Source organism: Terrapene carolina, unplaced genomic scaffold (genome assembly GCF_002925995.2).
Source record: "Terrapene carolina triunguis isolate 2854851 unplaced genomic scaffold, T_m_triunguis-2.0 Scaffold69, whole genome shotgun sequence".
Taxonomy (NCBI): domain Eukaryota; kingdom Metazoa; phylum Chordata; order Testudines; family Emydidae; genus Terrapene; species Terrapene triunguis.
In genome coordinates, this window is record NW_020664420.1 from 37534218 (window position 1) to 37551033 (window position 16816).

General features: G+C 45.5%; 1 protein-coding gene across 1 annotated transcript in view; it reads left to right on the forward strand.

Moving 5' to 3' along the window:
* The window catches only part of AP3B1 (adaptor related protein complex 3 subunit beta 1), a 238077-nt gene that overhangs the window by 24940 nt on the left and 196321 nt on the right, over nucleotides 1-16816 (forward strand). Inside the window, exon 5 of the mRNA XM_024194104.1 lies at nucleotides 15267-15333. Within this exon, the coding sequence (XP_024049872.1) occupies nucleotides 15267-15333 (67 nt within the window). The remainder of the gene's footprint in view (nucleotides 1-15266; nucleotides 15334-16816) is intronic.

Consider the following 16816-nt stretch of genomic DNA (forward strand, 5'->3'; position numbering starts at 1 on the left):
GAAATCAAGCACCACAACCTGGGCTCACTCTACCTCACAGCCTGAATTTTGGGTGGGCATTGGAAATAGAACACTCATGCTCTATCTCTGTCCAGGAAATCCTTAGCCAAAGTAGAACGGATTCTACTAGAGCCTGCTACTGGACTGAAACGCAGTTTTTTTCAGCCTGGATACATCACCACCACCATATGCCTGATACTGTGGACATTCTGATCATCCTAGACTACCTCCTCTGCTTAGACTTCAGTCCTTGTTAGGATACACCTAGGAGCTATCAGTGCCTTCTTCCCTCTGATGGAGAGACATTCTGTCTTTATACACCTGACTACCGTGCAATTTATGAAAGGCTTATCAGGACCTTCCCACTGGTTATTAAACCTACGCCTCAATGGGACCTTAACCGTGTCCTGTCAATATTCACAGGTTTGTCCTTCGAACCTACGGCAACATTGCCGTGACCTACCTCTCTATGAAGGTGGTATTCTTAGTGGCAGTCACTTTGGCTATGCGGGTCAGTGAGCTCGGAGCCATGATGGCAGACCACCTGTACAGAGTATTCTACAAAGAGAATGTTTCCCTTAGGTTATACCCCAAATTCCTCCCCATAATTGGTTGAGTTCCATGTTAACTAATCGATCCACTTACCTGTATTTCTTCCAAAACCACGTTTCTTTCTGAGACAAGAGACTTCACTCCATTGACACTGAGTCCTGGCATTCTTCCTACAGAGAACTAAACCCATTAGAAAAACTTGGAGACCCTTTGTTACCATAGTAGAAAGGTCACATGGACAGGCCTCACAGAGGATTTCTAAGTGTGTTTTGGGATTTATACTAGAGGGGTACTAGCTAAACTTCCCCCTCCCCCTTTTGGGAAATATTACTACTCATTCCACGTGAGCACAAGCAGCCTCCACAGCCTCCTTATTGGACCTTCTGCTGCAGTCATCTGCAGAACAGTACCTTGAAGCTCTGTCCACACATTTGCCTTGCACTACACATTCAAGCCACAGCTGTGGATGTGGCCATATGAACAGCAGTAGTACAGGCATCTCTGCTACAAACATCCTTGCACCCTTCTCTACTCTGAGCACTGCTTGCTAGTCACCCATATGTAGAATACACACAGGGACCAGGACTTGAAGAAGAAAGGGAGGCTACTTATTGTAACTGTAGGTTTTTGAGGTGTGTGGTCCCTATCTGTATTCCACTACCTGCCCTCCTTCCCCTCTGCTTTGGATCCTGTTATCTTGTGATGAGAGGGAACTGCAGAAGTGTCAACCTGCCCCTTATGCCCTCGGTTGGGAGCACAAGAAGAGCTATTGCGCATGTATCGGTGAATGGACACTGTTTTAAAGAATTCGACTTGAGCACATGGCGTGCATGCATACCCATGTGTGGAATACACATAGGGACAACACATCTTGAAGAACCTCCCATTACAGTAAGTAATCTCCCCTTATCACTGCTCCCTATTTGTCAGTGTATCCATAACAGCTTAAAAATAAAATACTGTCCCTCAGGAATTGGGGCCTCGCCCACTTGGCAAACATTAGATTTATCTGCCTTCCATTTTTTAAAATTATCTTACTGTTACATTTATCTTTTATGCTAAAGGTGTTCAAATTAATTAATGGAGCATCTTGATTTAGCCAAGAGAAACTGAGCATATTTTAAATTCCCAAAAGAGGTCTCACAGAAAATGATAAATTCCTCACTTGAAATTCAGATCTACCAGAACTTTGGAGTACATTTTTAAAAAGGGCTGTGTGAAATGGCTGTAGGGAGTTCTGACGAAAAATTGTGTCTTACTGTAGCATCTAGAGGCTCCAACCACATTCTGGGACCCATTTTGCTGGATGCTGTACAAACATAGTTAATACAATTTAATAAAGTTAAGTTGCTTGCTTCTCCTGCTGGGGAACAAAAAATAGTGGTGAATCACTTTACCACTAGTAAACATTCAACGTTAAGCTAAGACCAACAGACTGTTGTACTTAAATTAGTATAGCTCAGAGTTTTCAGTGATCTGGTAGTAACTGTGATGGGGTGGGGTTCCCCATCCAGTGTGGGGTGAGTTCACACCATCCCTCAAGCTGTCCTTTACCTCAAGGCAGCGAGACCTAAGGACTAGAGTTGATAGGGTTACCCTGATCTGCAGGGCAGTAAGGCCTAGCGGCCAGAGTCAATAGACTGGCCCTGGTTCGCAGGGCAATAGGGCCTAATGGCCAGAGTCAATAGGGTGGCAGGTTGCCACCTGGAAGTGGGTGGCGGGCCGTCACCTGGAGGCGGGTGGCAGTCAAGGCAGGGGGACCCGGGCACTCACCACTGAGTGGGGATCCAGCCGCAACACGCAGACTATGGTTGGAACTATGGTTAGTCCCTCCCTATGGCTACTTCCTATCATGACTCCTGTGTTCATGGTCTGGGCAGCTTCGGGGTTCCTGGTTTCCTCTGCCTGGGCTATTCCCGGTGGCTCCGAAGTCCCTGGAGTGTCTACACGTACCGGGGAATCTGCCGGTGTATCGGTGCCTCCGGCTTCCGCATTTGGGGTCTGCTGTCGCTCTGAGGCTGGAGCTGCAACGGATGTCTTTTCTCTCTGGTGGTCTGCCCAGACTAAGCCGAGTTGCTCACTCTTATACTGGTATTGCACTTGGGGCATGCCCAGTAGGGCTGTGGGGACAGGGCTTCCTCAGCCCACAAGGAGGGGTTAACCCTTTCCTGTCCAATACAGGGTGAGTTCACCCCATCACAGTAACACTTACATACTGCAGTGCTAAGCACTGTAGAAAGGCCTAAGATTGTTGCTTCAGGATAATTTCCCAGATACTGGAGTTATGAAAAACAAAACAAGAGAATACATTTTCTAAAGTTACATTAAAGACATATAAACAGATGCATTTAGACTGCTCTGAAAAGTTTACAATCTTTTAGTATACTATACAGTGCCAGACAGAATGTTAGTGCTAAGCAATGGCTCACTATGGCCAGCTCTCCCTCTCTTTTGAATGATTGAGTAAAAACTGCTATTTAACTTTCCATGGTGCTCCAGACAACACTGTTTCTCAGCCCCTTTCCTCCCAAATAAATCCCTAGAACTCTCAGCCTCCTCAGGATCTGCTACCACATGAAAGGGGCAGGAGTGGCAAAAAAGACTGGTTTAGGGGTAGAGGGAGTGTAAAAACAAAACAACCCATCCACTCCCCAGAGTTGCATTGCCTTCTGTCACAGAACACTTCCATCTCTGGATTCTACACTGAAATGAGGGAGAGACATAAATAAAAGTATAAACATTTTAAACTAAACAAGGGCTATGAATGTTCTGAAGCAGTCCTCAGGCCTGGCAGTGCTCACCAAAGTATTTGCCTAGTCAGCAGGCAGTAGGATGAGGCAGCTTCCCAACCACCCAGCTACTGTGGTAATATGGCATTATGTAAGGATCTTGCCTCTGTATGTATGTGGGATAGAACCAATCGGTGTAATAAACTGTTGAGTAGTGGCTCTTTGGGTGCCTCCAATGGTTATACCAAAGAGGTTCGAGTCTGTTATTGCCTCATAGCTGATGAACTTGGTCCTTTAGCTCCCATTAGTAGAGGGCTCATGCTTTGAGATTCAGAGATGCTGGGTTCAATACTTGAAAGCGACCTGATTAGAGGTGTCATTACACTAATATAGCTACTATGTCATGAAAGCACCTGCTGATTCCCTGGCACAGTGGCCTATGCCAGTATATATGCAGTATGTCAGTTTTCAATGCTATGCTGCATGCTACTGAGGTTGCCTGTACCAGGTTGTGACTGCCTACCATATCAACATATGCTAATTGTTGCTGTGCATTTAAAACCTGCCGGTGCTAAACAGTCCAATAAAAAGGAATGAGGAAGACTGGTATCCTCTGTAGTTCTCCCAACCTCTCCTGCTTCTTCCTCCTCAGAGCAAATAGGTACGGCATTGCTACTTGTGCTTGACACCACCCACTGGACCACTTTAGAAATGTTGTACTTGTTTACCCTGAGGTGGATGAGGGAAAGGAAGTGGGGAAGGCGGCAGGACCATTAGTGACAACACAGGGTTGTAGCTAGTCAGACTTTACAAGCTTTGAAAACTTCATAGTCTGATATGTTCTGTTTTGCAGTAAGTAATGGAGGTTGTTTTTTGGGTGACTGTCTGCACAGAGCAACAGAAAGTCCTGTGGCACCTTTAAGACTAACAGAAGTATTGGAGCATAAGCTTTCGTGAGTGAATACCCACTTCGTCAGACGCATGTGTCTGCACAGATTCCATCTAGATGTTCATGAGCCCCATGTTTGTGAGATTGTGTTCGTTTTGAATGTGTCCATTGGGATAGTGCCTGCATCATACATGATTTCATGCCCACTGTAGATGAGACTATGAAGGGTGAGGTGGCCCAACTGCCACTTGCTTCCTTTTTACTGATGATGGTTGCGAGACAGAACACCTGTAGAGTGCATGTCCTTACATTTTGACAAAGTTTTAGCTTAGTTCTCCTTCAGTATTATTGTAGCTAGAATTAGTTTTTCCTTTGCCTGTTGCCAACCTTTATAATTAGCTTTTCTTCCCCTAGTCCTCTCACTTTCTCCCCCCAATTACAGGGGGTTACAGCCCTTATCATGGCAGAAACAGTCACCAGCTTCAAGAACTGTCTGTCCTGCAGCTCTGTCATGCCCTTAAACATTGTGTTCCCTCTGTCTTACATGCCGCTCTACAAATGGCGAGATAACAGAACATTGGTCTGAATCTCATTTATTTTTTAAAAGAACTTTAAGAGCAGGGAGGTGAGACAAACTGTTTCTGCTCAAAAAATCCTTGCTGCCTTCCACTTGTGCTATTTCAGAGAAACATGCAGCAGGACATTCTCCACCCCAGTGAGCTATAGCTTGAATCCTTGCTCCCAAGCTGCCTCCTCCTACAGACCTATTCCTCTACTGCCTCAATAACTTTTGAGAGAGAAAGAAAAGAGCATGGCTCTAGTGGAGGATCCAGGTGAAGTTCGTGCTTACCGAGGATGAGTAAGAGACTTCTCTCCTCAGGCCTCATCCTCCAAGGATCACAGCTTGGACTAGCATCGTGGTATGCCACTACTGAAGGGTAAATTGGCAACAATGGTTCCTTTAGAACACAAGGACTGCACTGCCCTGGTACCACCACCTTGGGAGTGTCCTTGTCGGTACAGACTTCAGCACTGACATTTTCAGCATTTACCACGTCGCCCCTAGTACCGATCACAACCTTCACAGTTATGAGTACCATTGTGGCATTGGACATCCTGGGACCAAAGCGTTTCATGGTACTGGCTGAAGCAAATCAACTGTTTCCAGCTCTCAATATACTCACCTTCAACTACTGGAGGGTGAAGAAATCAACGGTGTGGGGAGGATGATCATCACTTCCTACACCAGGAGCACCCATGTGACTATGCTCTTCTGGGCAGTTAATCCACCTATCTTGGCCTCACATGACAAGCTCAAAGACCTATTAAGGAGAATTGTGGAAATTCTTGATATACTGCCAGAAGTCCTTCAGGAGAAGGAGCATAAGTTGTTGGATATTGTCACAAGGCAATGACTTTCTGGGGTGCCCTCCTGTGACAGGCCATGGCATGACAGACACACCTGCCTCCATTTTCCCCTTGAGAGTTTTCAGTAACTGCACATCAAGATCTCTTGCTTCAGTAATAACCCTCTGTGATAAATGGGGTGGGGTGGGGGGGCTCTTTTATGGACACCCAACCAGCCAGTTAGCTGTAAAATCCCTCTTGGTAGCTGTTCTCTGCTTGCTTTACCTGTAAAGGGTTAAAAGTCCCCCAGGAAAAGAAAAAGAAGAGGGCAACTGACCAAAAGAGCCAATGGGAAGGTAGAACTTTTTAAAATTGGGAAATAAATTTTCCCTTTGTCCCTGCAGCCCGGAGAGAACATGGAGCAGCAATGCTATAAGCAGGAATGCTGTGTAAGGTTTGAACCAGGTATGAAAAATTATCTTCCATACCTAGAAGGAATTATTGGGACAGGAAATGTTTAGCTAGACGCGATCAGGTTTATTTCTTTATTTTGGCTTGTGGATCTCCTCTGTGCTAACCCCAGATGCTTTTGTTTGCTTGTAACCTTTAAGCTGAACCCCCAAGAAAGCTATTTTGGGTGCTTAATTTTTGGAATTGCTCTTTTAAAATCTAGCAAAAGCCTAAGTTCCAGATGTATTTTCTTCCTTTTTGTTTTTAATAAAATTTACCTTTTTAAAGAACAGGATTGGATTTTTGGTGTCCGAAGAGGCTTGTGCATATATTGTTTGTTTAACTGGTGGCAACAGCTAACTTTCTTTGTTTTCTTTCTCAGCTCTTCCCCAGAGGGGGGTGAAAGGGCTTTGAGGGTACCCCACAGGGAGGAATTCCCAAGTGCTCTTTCCTGGGTTCAAGGTTATTTTTTTTTGTATTTGGGTGGTGGCAGCATTTACCAAGCCAAGATCAGAGAAAAGCTGTAACCTTGGGAGTGTAATACAAGCCTTGAGTGGCAAGTATTAATTTTTAAAATCCTTGTGGGCCCCCACCTTCTGCACTCGAAGTTCCAGAGTGGGGATTCAGCCTTGGCACCCTCTTTGGGACTAGTTTATTACCAAAACATAATGTAAAATTGTCCATAACAAAAGTTCTCAAACATAGTTTATCAGCTCAGTGTGTACAGTCCTTAAAATCCCACATCTTGTAGTCTGTTGACATAAAACATATCACTCTCAGGTGTAATCTGCCACACCTAAGTTCCTTGTCCTCTTCTGACAGGACAGCCACCCCAGTCCTTCCACTTGGCGGGTAACCCTTCTCTTCCCAGCAGGAACCCCCACGTTTCTGCTGGGTGATCATCTTCACAGGGGAACATCCCTCAGCTCTCTTTGGTCTTTTGGCTTCAGCTTTCCCAGGTACCTTCTTTAAGACCAATTGAAGTGAGCTGATGAGTAAGGCTATGATTTTGTCATAGATATTTTTTAGTAAAAGTCATGGACGGGTCACGGGCAATAAATAAAAAATCATGGAAGCTGTGACCTGACCCTGACCTTTTTACTAAAAAAATCTCTGACAAAATGGGGAGGGAAGAGGGTCCAGCACTCTGCCCCCTCCCAAAGCCTGCAGCAGCTGGGAGCTGCAGGATCCCCTTTGCTCTGGAGCTGGAGAGAGTTCCCCTGCCACCTCTGCCGGTGGTTGGAGAACAGAGGATGGGGTCCCTTCCAGCAGCTGCTGAGTAGCTCTGGGGTCCCTCTGCCGCTGTTGGAGGTGACTGGGAGCTGCGGAGGGAGGGGGCAGTTGCAGGGGTCCTTCTGCTGCCATTGCGGAGGGGGCTGGGCAGCTCAGGGGTCCCCAGTGGCAGGTGGTTAGTTGCGGGGGTCCTCGCGCTGCTGGCACTGGGGAGCTCTGGGAAGGGCCCTTCCAGCAGCCACTGAGCAGCTCCAGGGTCCCTCTGCCACCACCAGAGGCTGCTGGGGGGCGAGGGTACCGGCTGCTCACAGAGGCTGAGCAGCTGCTGGGGGTGGGGTGGGAGGGGGAGCTGCCAGTGGCAGCGGCTGGAGAGCTCAAGGGTCCCCCTCGATGGTGGCCAGGCAGTTGCAGGGGGGGTACCCCACAGCCAGCGGAGGCTGAGCTTCTGCAGGGGTCTCCCTCTGCTGGCTTCAGCAGATGTTACTGAGCATGCTCAGTACACCCTAAGTAGCAAATTCACTCGGATAGCAGTTTTTCACACTACAGGGCGTTTGGTCAGCTGCAGGGGTTCCCAGTGTCACGGAGGTCGCTGGAAGTCATGGATTTCATGACCTCCGTGACATTGTAACCTTACTGACGAGTCTCAAATCCATTGGCCCTGCTCCCTCTTAAAGGGCTAGGGCCACCCTGTGACAGATATACTTCTCACGATGACACCAGGCAGACTAGTGTTGCCTATGAACAAGGGCCTTCTCAAGTCACAAAAACTATCCGGCACACTTCAGTGTCTATCCCAGCCACCTCCATGAGGGCAGATAGGAGATCCCAGCCAAGGAATTGGACTATTTCTATCCGCACCTGACCGCAAGGTCCTTAGTTGTACAAGCAGCTCAAGAAGTTGAAACAGAGAGCTCCCAGAATCACTCCTTGTGAGGAGGGTCCTAAGAAACTGAATCTCTTAGGTCATAAGGGTCCTTTCTTCTGTGAGCCTCCAAATTAGAGAGGCCAACTATCGAGCCTTGTTCTGTAAATAGGGCTTCCTTTTCTGGGCTAGGTTCTCAAAGCTACTTGATAAACTGTCAAAAGTCCATCAGGATGAGCTTAAAGACCTTTGTCAGTCGGTAAACATAGTGCAAGAAGTTCAGTACAGGCTGCACTTGATGATTCCGATGCAGTGGCAGGGATTATGATGTCAGCTGCTGCCATAAGGTGTTTTTCATAGGTACAAGCATCTAGGATCCCTCAGACGATAAAGTTAATAATAGAAGCTCTCCCTTTTTGAAAGTACTGACTTGTTTAGCAGGAGCACAGTTGAAGCTCTTTATAGTCTCAAGGATAGAAGTGACTTTACATTTCTAAGACTCTACGTCTCCACCTTGCAGAGAAAACAGAGGTAGCACTTCTACTATAGGCACACAATCTCTGCCCTGGTACTATTCTTAATAAATGACCATCAGAACCTCTGAGGAAGAAGCAGAAATTCCTCTTTGACCATCCTGTGACTTGGACAGTCTGGTTTTTAAAAAAAACAAAACCAACCCTCTCCTCCCAAAACACCCTTCAGTTTCTACATGAGTATAGAGCAACTGATCGGACCACCTATGGATCTTTTTTTCCTTTGTTGCCTCCCCCACTTCTCACCAAGAGTCTTGGAATGGGATAATCTAGGACCAGTGGGTCCTCTATAGTAAGCAAGGAGTATCCATCCAGTTGCACACTGTTCCAAACTCTGCTCCCTTCTGTCTCCTTTCAGGGACCCCTCTCATGAGAGATGGTTGAAACAATAGGTAGACTCCCTGGTACAACTGGGAGAAGTGGAAAAAGTGCACTTAATGTTCAAAGGAAAGGGTTTCACTTCTTTCTTCTTTGGCATTAAGGAGATTGAACACCATCCTTGACCTTTGATGTCTCAACGTATTTGTTCATTGTGTTAAATTCTGTATTTTCTCCCTAATTTCCATGATACCTTACCTGGATCCTGTGGAATGGCTCACAACTCTCAACTGTCAAAACACACACTTTCACATCTCCATCCATCTGGTACACAGGAAGTACCCATGATTTCTCATAGGAGCACTATGGAGTCCTGCCTTTCAGCCTCTCAGCAGCTCCTTGGGTCTTCACCAAATTCCTGGTCAAATTGGCTGTACATCTTTGGAGGTGAGACCTACAAGTTTATCCTTATCTGAAGAACTGTCTGGCTTAGGGAAAATTCCCACAGCAAGTAACTGACTTAATTCATTTGATATTCCACCTATTCACTTCACTAGGGCTAAAAATCGACAAAGTCCACTCTGACCTCCAACTGAGACTATAGAATTCACCAGGACAGTGTCAGATTCCAGATTGGCAGTAACATACTTACATCAGCAATGATTCTAAATGATGATCGATCAGACAGCTCCAGATGCATACCAAAACACTAGTGAGGATGTTACTTCAACTCTCGGGATACATGTAAGCATGCACCTGTGTCTCACAGCAAGCCGTACTTTACCTTCAGCCTCTTCAAGGATGGTTGAGATCAGTATATCTACCAAACAGACCCAGCATAGACCTCCTTGGTCATTATTCCGTCAGAATTCCTATCCTCACTAAATTGCTGGGCAGATCCACTTCAGGTATGCAACGGCATTCCCTTTCCTCTGCCTCTCCCTACCAAGACCTTAGCGATGGATGCCTCCACTCAAGGAAGGGGAACTCATTTTGATCATCAAGATTCAAGGACTACGGTTGGCACAGGAGGCCGTGCTGTATATAGACATCCTGGTGTTCAGGGCCATACTGTTAGCATGCAAGGCTTTCTTATTCCTTCTTTGAGTCCTCATTGTTCAAGTTCTGAAAGACAACACTACTGCGATTCATTCAATCAACAGGCAGGTAGGGGGAGAGATCCTCCCTACTCTGTCAAAAGTGACACATCTTCAAAATTGGTGCCTGCTTCATCACATTACATGAGGAGCTCTCCACCTACTTGATCCAGTAGAGTGTTTTGTAGATCAACTCAGCAGGGACTTTTCAGAGAACTATGAATGGCCCTTCAATCACTCAGTCCTCCCACGACATCATGGTGGTGGTGATTCCTGATAGCGGGCCTCCTTTCTACAGTCCTTGGCAATAAACTTTGGACATCTTGCTCCAACGGCGTCACAAGCTTGGGTTTGCTGATGGCCTCTTTTCTACTTCCTGTGGGCACAGAGACTGTTCTACGCCTTCCCACCAATTTCTTTGATACCCAGTGTCCTCAGGAAACTATAATCGGATGTAGGCAATGTGATCATGATAGCCCCCACATGGCCAGGCATTTTTTGTTCTTCTCCCAGGTGAATTTGTCAACTTGTCCACCAATCACCTTAATCACTTTTCACTGACATAATTTCCAAGAAGCAAGGCTGGATTTTGCACCTGTACTCTGCATTGTTACACTTGACAGCCTAGATGCTGGTTGGATGACTTATTAGAGGGGAACTTCTGCTATGTAATTCTAAAACGTTGTCAAAAATAAAAAAACTGTCCACCAAAAAGAATTGCAGAGCTGAACTTGCGGAGCCCATTCCACTAGGTGCTTAGGTAGCCACCGCTGCTTGCTTGGGTAATATACCCATATCTGACTGGGTGGCTCAGTAGCAGCTCTTGCAGTGACAACCTCAGTCTTGGTTATTCTGAACTATTTACTTATCCTGAAGCAATCTGGACTTTGTTAGTTCAGTCATGGTATATTTAGCAGCACAGTCTGCAAATCACCCTCCAGTTTGGGGTTAAATTTCAAATCTCATGGTGTCAAGGTTTTTGAAGAGCCTCACTCATATCTTCCCACCTGTTAAGGATCCTCTCCACCGCCCTCCTCCCGCCTTTCTGGAACCTCAATCTCACTGGCTTAATGGGACTCTTTCTCCCCTTTTGAGCCCATGGTAATCTCCTTTCTTTAGCACCTGTCAATGAAAACAGTCTTTTGGATGGTTGTTACTTCCACCATGAGAGTGGAAGTAATTCAGGCCTTTGTTGCTGGTCCCCTTTACATAGAATCATAGAATATCAGGGTTGGAAGGGACCTCAAGAGGTCATCTAGTCCAACCCCCTGCTCAAAGCAGGACCAATTCCCAACTAAATCATCCCAGCCAGGGCTTTGTCAAGCCGGGCCTTAAAAACCTCCAAGGAAGGAGACTCCACCACCTCCCTAGGTAACGCATTCCAGTGCTTCACCACCCTCCTAGTGAAATAGTGTTTCCTAATATCCAACCTGGACCTCCCCCACTGCAACTTGAGACCATTGCTCCTTGTTCTGTCATCTGCCACCACTGAGAACAGCCGAGCTCCATCCTCTTTGGAACCCCCCTTCAGGTAGTTGAAGGCTGCTATCAAATCCCCCCTCATTCTTCTCTTCTGGAGACTAAACAATCCCAGTTCCCTCAGCCTCTCCTCATAAGTCATGTGCTCCAGACCCCTAATCATTTTTGTTGCCCTCCGCTGGACTCTTTCCAATTTTTCCACATTCTTCTTGTAGTGTGGGGCCCAAAACTGGACACAGTATTCCAGGTGAGGCCTCACCAATGTCGAATAAAGGGGAACGATCACGTTCCTCGATCTGCTGGCAATGCCCCTACTTATACAGCCCAAAATGCTGTTAGCCTTCTTGGCAACAAGAGCACACTGTTGACTCATATCCAGCTTCTCGTCCACTGTGACCCCTAGGTCCTTTTCTGCAGAACTGCTACCTAGCCATTCGGTCCCTAGTCTGTAGCAGTGCATGGGATTCTTCCGTCCTAAGTGCAGGACTCTGCACTTGTCCTTGTTGAACCTCATCAGGTTTTTTTTGGCCCAATCCTCTAATTTGTCTAGGTCCCTCTGTATCCGATCCCTACCCTCTAGTGTATCTACCACGCCTCCTAGTTTAGTGTCATCTGCAAACTTGCTGAGAGTGCAGTCCACACCATCCTCCAGATCATTAATAAAGATATTAAACAAAACCGGCCCCAGGACCGACCCTTGGGGCACTCAGCTTGAAACCGGCTGCCAACTAGACATGGAGCCATTGATCACTACCCGTTGAGCCCGACGATCTAGCCAGCTTTCTATCCACCTTACAGTCCATTCATCCAGCCCATACTTCTTTAACTTAGCGGCAAGAATACTGTGGGAGACCGTATCAAAAGCTTTGCTAAAGTCAAGGAATAACACATCCACTGCTTTCCCCTCATCCACAGAGCCAGTTATCTCATCATAGAAGGCAATTAGGTTAGTCAGGCACGACTTCCCCTTGGTGAATCCATGCTGACTGTTCCTGATCACTTTCCTCTCCTCTAAGTGTTTCATAATTGATTCCTTGAGGACCTGTTCCATGATTTTTCCAGGGACTGAGGTGAGGCTGACTGGCCTGTAGTTCCCCGGATCCTCCTCCTTCCCTTTTTTAAAGATGGGCACTACATTAGCCTTTTTCCAGTCATCCGGGACCTCCCCCGATCGCCATGAGTTTTCAAAAATAATGGCTAATGGCTCTGCAATCTCATCCGCCAACTCCTTTAGCACCCTCGGATGCAGCGCATCCGGCCCCATGGACTTGTGCTCATCCAGTTTTTCTAAATAGTCCCAAACCACTTCTTTCTCCACATAGGGCTGGTCACCTTCTCCCCATATTGTGCTGCCCAGTGCAACAGTCTGGGAGCTGACCTTGTTCGTGAAGACAGAGGCAAAAAAAGCATTGAGTACATTAGCTTTTTCCACATCCTCGGTCACTAGGTTGCCTCCCTCATTCAGTAAGGGGCCCACACTTTCCTTGACTTTCTTCTTGTTGCTAACCATATTTCAAAAAGACCAAGGTCACTCTGAGGCCTCACACCAGGTTACTTCCTAAGGTAGGATAGGATTTCCATCCTAATCAATCCATCCACCTTCCAGTTTTTTTGAAACCTCATTCCATCCAAAATGAAATAAAACTTCACACCCTAGACATGATGCGTTATCCTTTTATTTAGCTTGTCTCTGACTCTGTGGCTTTTGCAGAAAGGATTTAGTGGGTTTTGCATTGTATTGAGACTTGGTATCAGATAGCTAAGAAAGAGCCTTTGGCTCTCATTAGAGCCCATTCCACTAGGTGCTTAAGTAGTCACCGCTGCTTGCTTGGGTAATATACCCATATCTGAAATATGTAGAGATGTTGCCTGCAGCGGCGGCTGCAGGCACCAGCGCTCCAAGCACGTGCCTGGGGCGGCAAGCCCCGGGAGGCGCCCTGCCGGTCCCTGCAAGGGCGGCAGTCAGGCAGCCTTCGGCGGCATGCCTGTGGGAGGTCCCCGGTCCCGCGGATTCGGTGGCAATTCAGCGGAGGATATGCCGAATTCGTGGGACCGGCGGACCTCCCGCAGGCATGCCGCCGAATCTGCGGGACCGGGGACCTCCTGCAGGCATGCCGCTGAAGGCAGCCTGCCTGCCGTCCCTGGGGCGGCAAAAAAGCTAGAGCCGCCCCTGGTTACCTGGAGCGTGGTTCATTTACTTACTACTACTTATTCCTCAGTATAGGCTTTCATATTTGATGCCAACTTTGTTGAGGCTGTTCTGCAGTTACTCTAAGTAGGATCTCTCTTTCCACCTCCAGGCTTGAGAGAAATTCTTCAGTCACCAAGAGTAGAATCTGTATGGATAATTACTCAGAGCATGGTGTCTTATCTCGAAGAATTCAGTTGCTGTACAGTGTCTTGTTCACACAGATTCTACAACCGGTCCTCCTTACCCTAATGATTTGCAGCCCTATCCAGGTGGGATTCTTATTGGTAAAGGAAGTGAATGGTGATTGGGGCTCTCCTGCCCCTTATGTCCTTGGCTAAGATGATTGGAAGGGTAGGTGGAGTGCAGACACAGCCCTGGAGGTGGACACTATTATTAAAAAATAAGTCTCATCTTGTGTGCATGGGATGCATGCACACCTAGAATAGGATCTTTGTGGACAATGCATTTTGAAGAACCATAGTTACTGTAGGGTAAATAACCATACTTTTCAAAATAAAGGAAAGGTACTGAGAACAGACAAAAATCTAATTTGTCAGCATTTAATTCCTGTGCTCTAGTTAATTTCTGCTTATCTCTGCCATATAATGTCAGCTTTAAAGAACCTGAAATTGTCTTCAGTCTCCATAGTAAAACCTTTTATTTGCTATTTGATAAGAATCACAGTTTTTGTTTAGTCCATAAGTGTTCTTATCTTGTTTATTCCATTCTGTCAACTCAGTCCATGAGAGTTTTGCCCCTGAGTCTTGAAGATGAAAGATATGGATCACTTTGAAAGGGTTTTCAGATATTCAAGTAATTACTTTCCAAAATGTATGATGGTGCCTTCTTTCAATGTCTTTTCCCTTGGGAAGTGGACAGTTGAAGCTGACATGCTTGCTTGTGTTCTCCTATCTTAACAATTTAAGGCTGCAGTAAATCTCAGGTGTGTGCATATACATGGCATCATAACTCATGTTCATATTTTCCTTCTCTGAAATATAGCCTGTATCTTCCCTAAACCTATTAATATAGAACTTTGAGCTTGAAGTCTGTATTTCCCAGTAATTCCCATAGCAACTCAATGTAATGCTCTTTTGAATAGCTTTTTTAAAAACTAGATTCCAGGACTCCAACCTGTTACTGGTCAGACTAATGGAACAAGCAGTTTTCAAAATTCTGATCTTTACTGATAAAGGGGGTTAGAAAAGTTATTTTTATTAAACAGAAAACTAACCCTCCAAATTCTCTGACCCTGTTCTGAATGTTTGTGTGTTTTGTGGTTTTTTTTGTGAGTTAGGGATGCCTGCTTAGTTCCAGAATAGTAAACTGTCTGAATACTGGAACAGAAATTAATGTGAACCATTTTTTGCCATTTTATGTTTCACACTCTCCTCTGCATCCTTCTCCTTCCCCACAATACCATGTGTTTGGTTTGAAAATAATTTCACTTTTCCCTTGTTTGTTTCCTTCCCCTCCTCACTGCCTAGCCTATCTTTGTTTCAAGCATAAACCTGACCATAAAATGTTAAAGTAATATATTTTAAAAATGAAAAAAACCTATCCTTTGCTTTGTTTTTGTTTTTTAGTCTTGACCCAGAGCAAAAGGAAATGTTAATTGAAGTGATAGAAAAGCTTCTGAAAGATAAAAGTACAGTAAGTAACACAAATTAGTGTAATTTTTAAGTGTATAATTGTACTGGTCACGCTCTTTCAGCTGCAAATCTACTTAATGATTGTCATTATGTACCATTAAATTTGAACTATACAACATAGCTGGGAATCTTAATTCTAGCATTTCCTAGCTTACAGATGCTTGAATTTGCAACCTTAATGTTCTTTTATGTGTAATTACATTGTATTTGAGAAATGTGATCATATTCTTAAAGTCTGCATTGTTGTGTTTACACACAAGGTGGCAGAAAGGAGTTTGACGTGAAGTTTTAACTTTGGCATTTTCTGGCTTTTGCGTGCTTCATCATACCACCTTAATGTTCATAAGAGCTTTGGTTTAATATTGCCACAGGGTTTCTTTCTTTTTAAAAAGAATAATATTGAAAAAGTTATAAAACAAAACACGGAAATTTACTCTTTAGGACTCCAAAGCACTGTTGTCATGTGGGACCGCGGGGAAGAGAGGCAGGAGAAGCACAGACACGTGTAAATAAAATAGTCCGGAACTATTTGGCTAGACACCACCAGAATGTCCTGAACATGCATGTTAGAAACCCCATTGAAGGGAGTCAGTCTCTTGCAAATTGTGGCCCTGATTCAGGATATCATTTAAGCACTTGCTGAATGTTCAGCAACTTAGGTATTGCCTGGATTTAGAGCAGTGTGTTGCACCATATATCTAAGGCCCTGATTTAGGAAAACATGTAAGTGTGTACTTGAAGATAAGCATGTGAGTAGAGCCATTGACTTTTGTAGGACTACATGCCTGCTTAAAGTTAAGCATGTGCAAAAATGCTTTCTTGGTTTGGGACCTCAGTTAGCTGTGAAAGCATTCTCAAGAAAACTAACTTAGCGTATGAGCTTTCTACCACTTTATTTTCAAAAGTACACTCTCTCAAATCAAAACAGATTTTCATAATGAGGACTTATTTATATGGTAAAATTAATGTTTAGACCCCTTCCAGTTGTTTTGCTTGTACAGATGTCTAGAAAAAGTAGTCTCCTCCTTGAAAAATTGTTGAACTGTTCTTCATCAGAAAACTGGCTGCTCACCAACTAGACATGCACCCCTGGTCTGCAGGCAGGGCTATCCTGTTGTTCTTCTTTGAGTGCTTGCTCATATCAATTCCAGTTAGGTGTGCGTGTGCGCCACGTGCACGGAAGTCGGAAAGCTTTTCCCTAGCAGCTACCCGTCCGGCCGGCTGTGGAGCCCCCTGGAGTGGCGCCAATATGGCGCTCTATATAAGACCCTACCGGCCCGACCCCCCTTCAGTTCCTTCTTACCGCCCATGACGGTTGTTGGAACAGTGGTCTCTTGCTAGCAAGTGCTCCACTACTCCCTAGCATTCTCTTATCGTTGTAAATAGTTCCCTTTGTTAGTTAATCGTTAGTAGTTACCTTAATGTTAAGTGTAGTATAGTGGTTGCGGGGGTTTTCCCCTTCAACGAGTGCCCTGCGGGGCTCT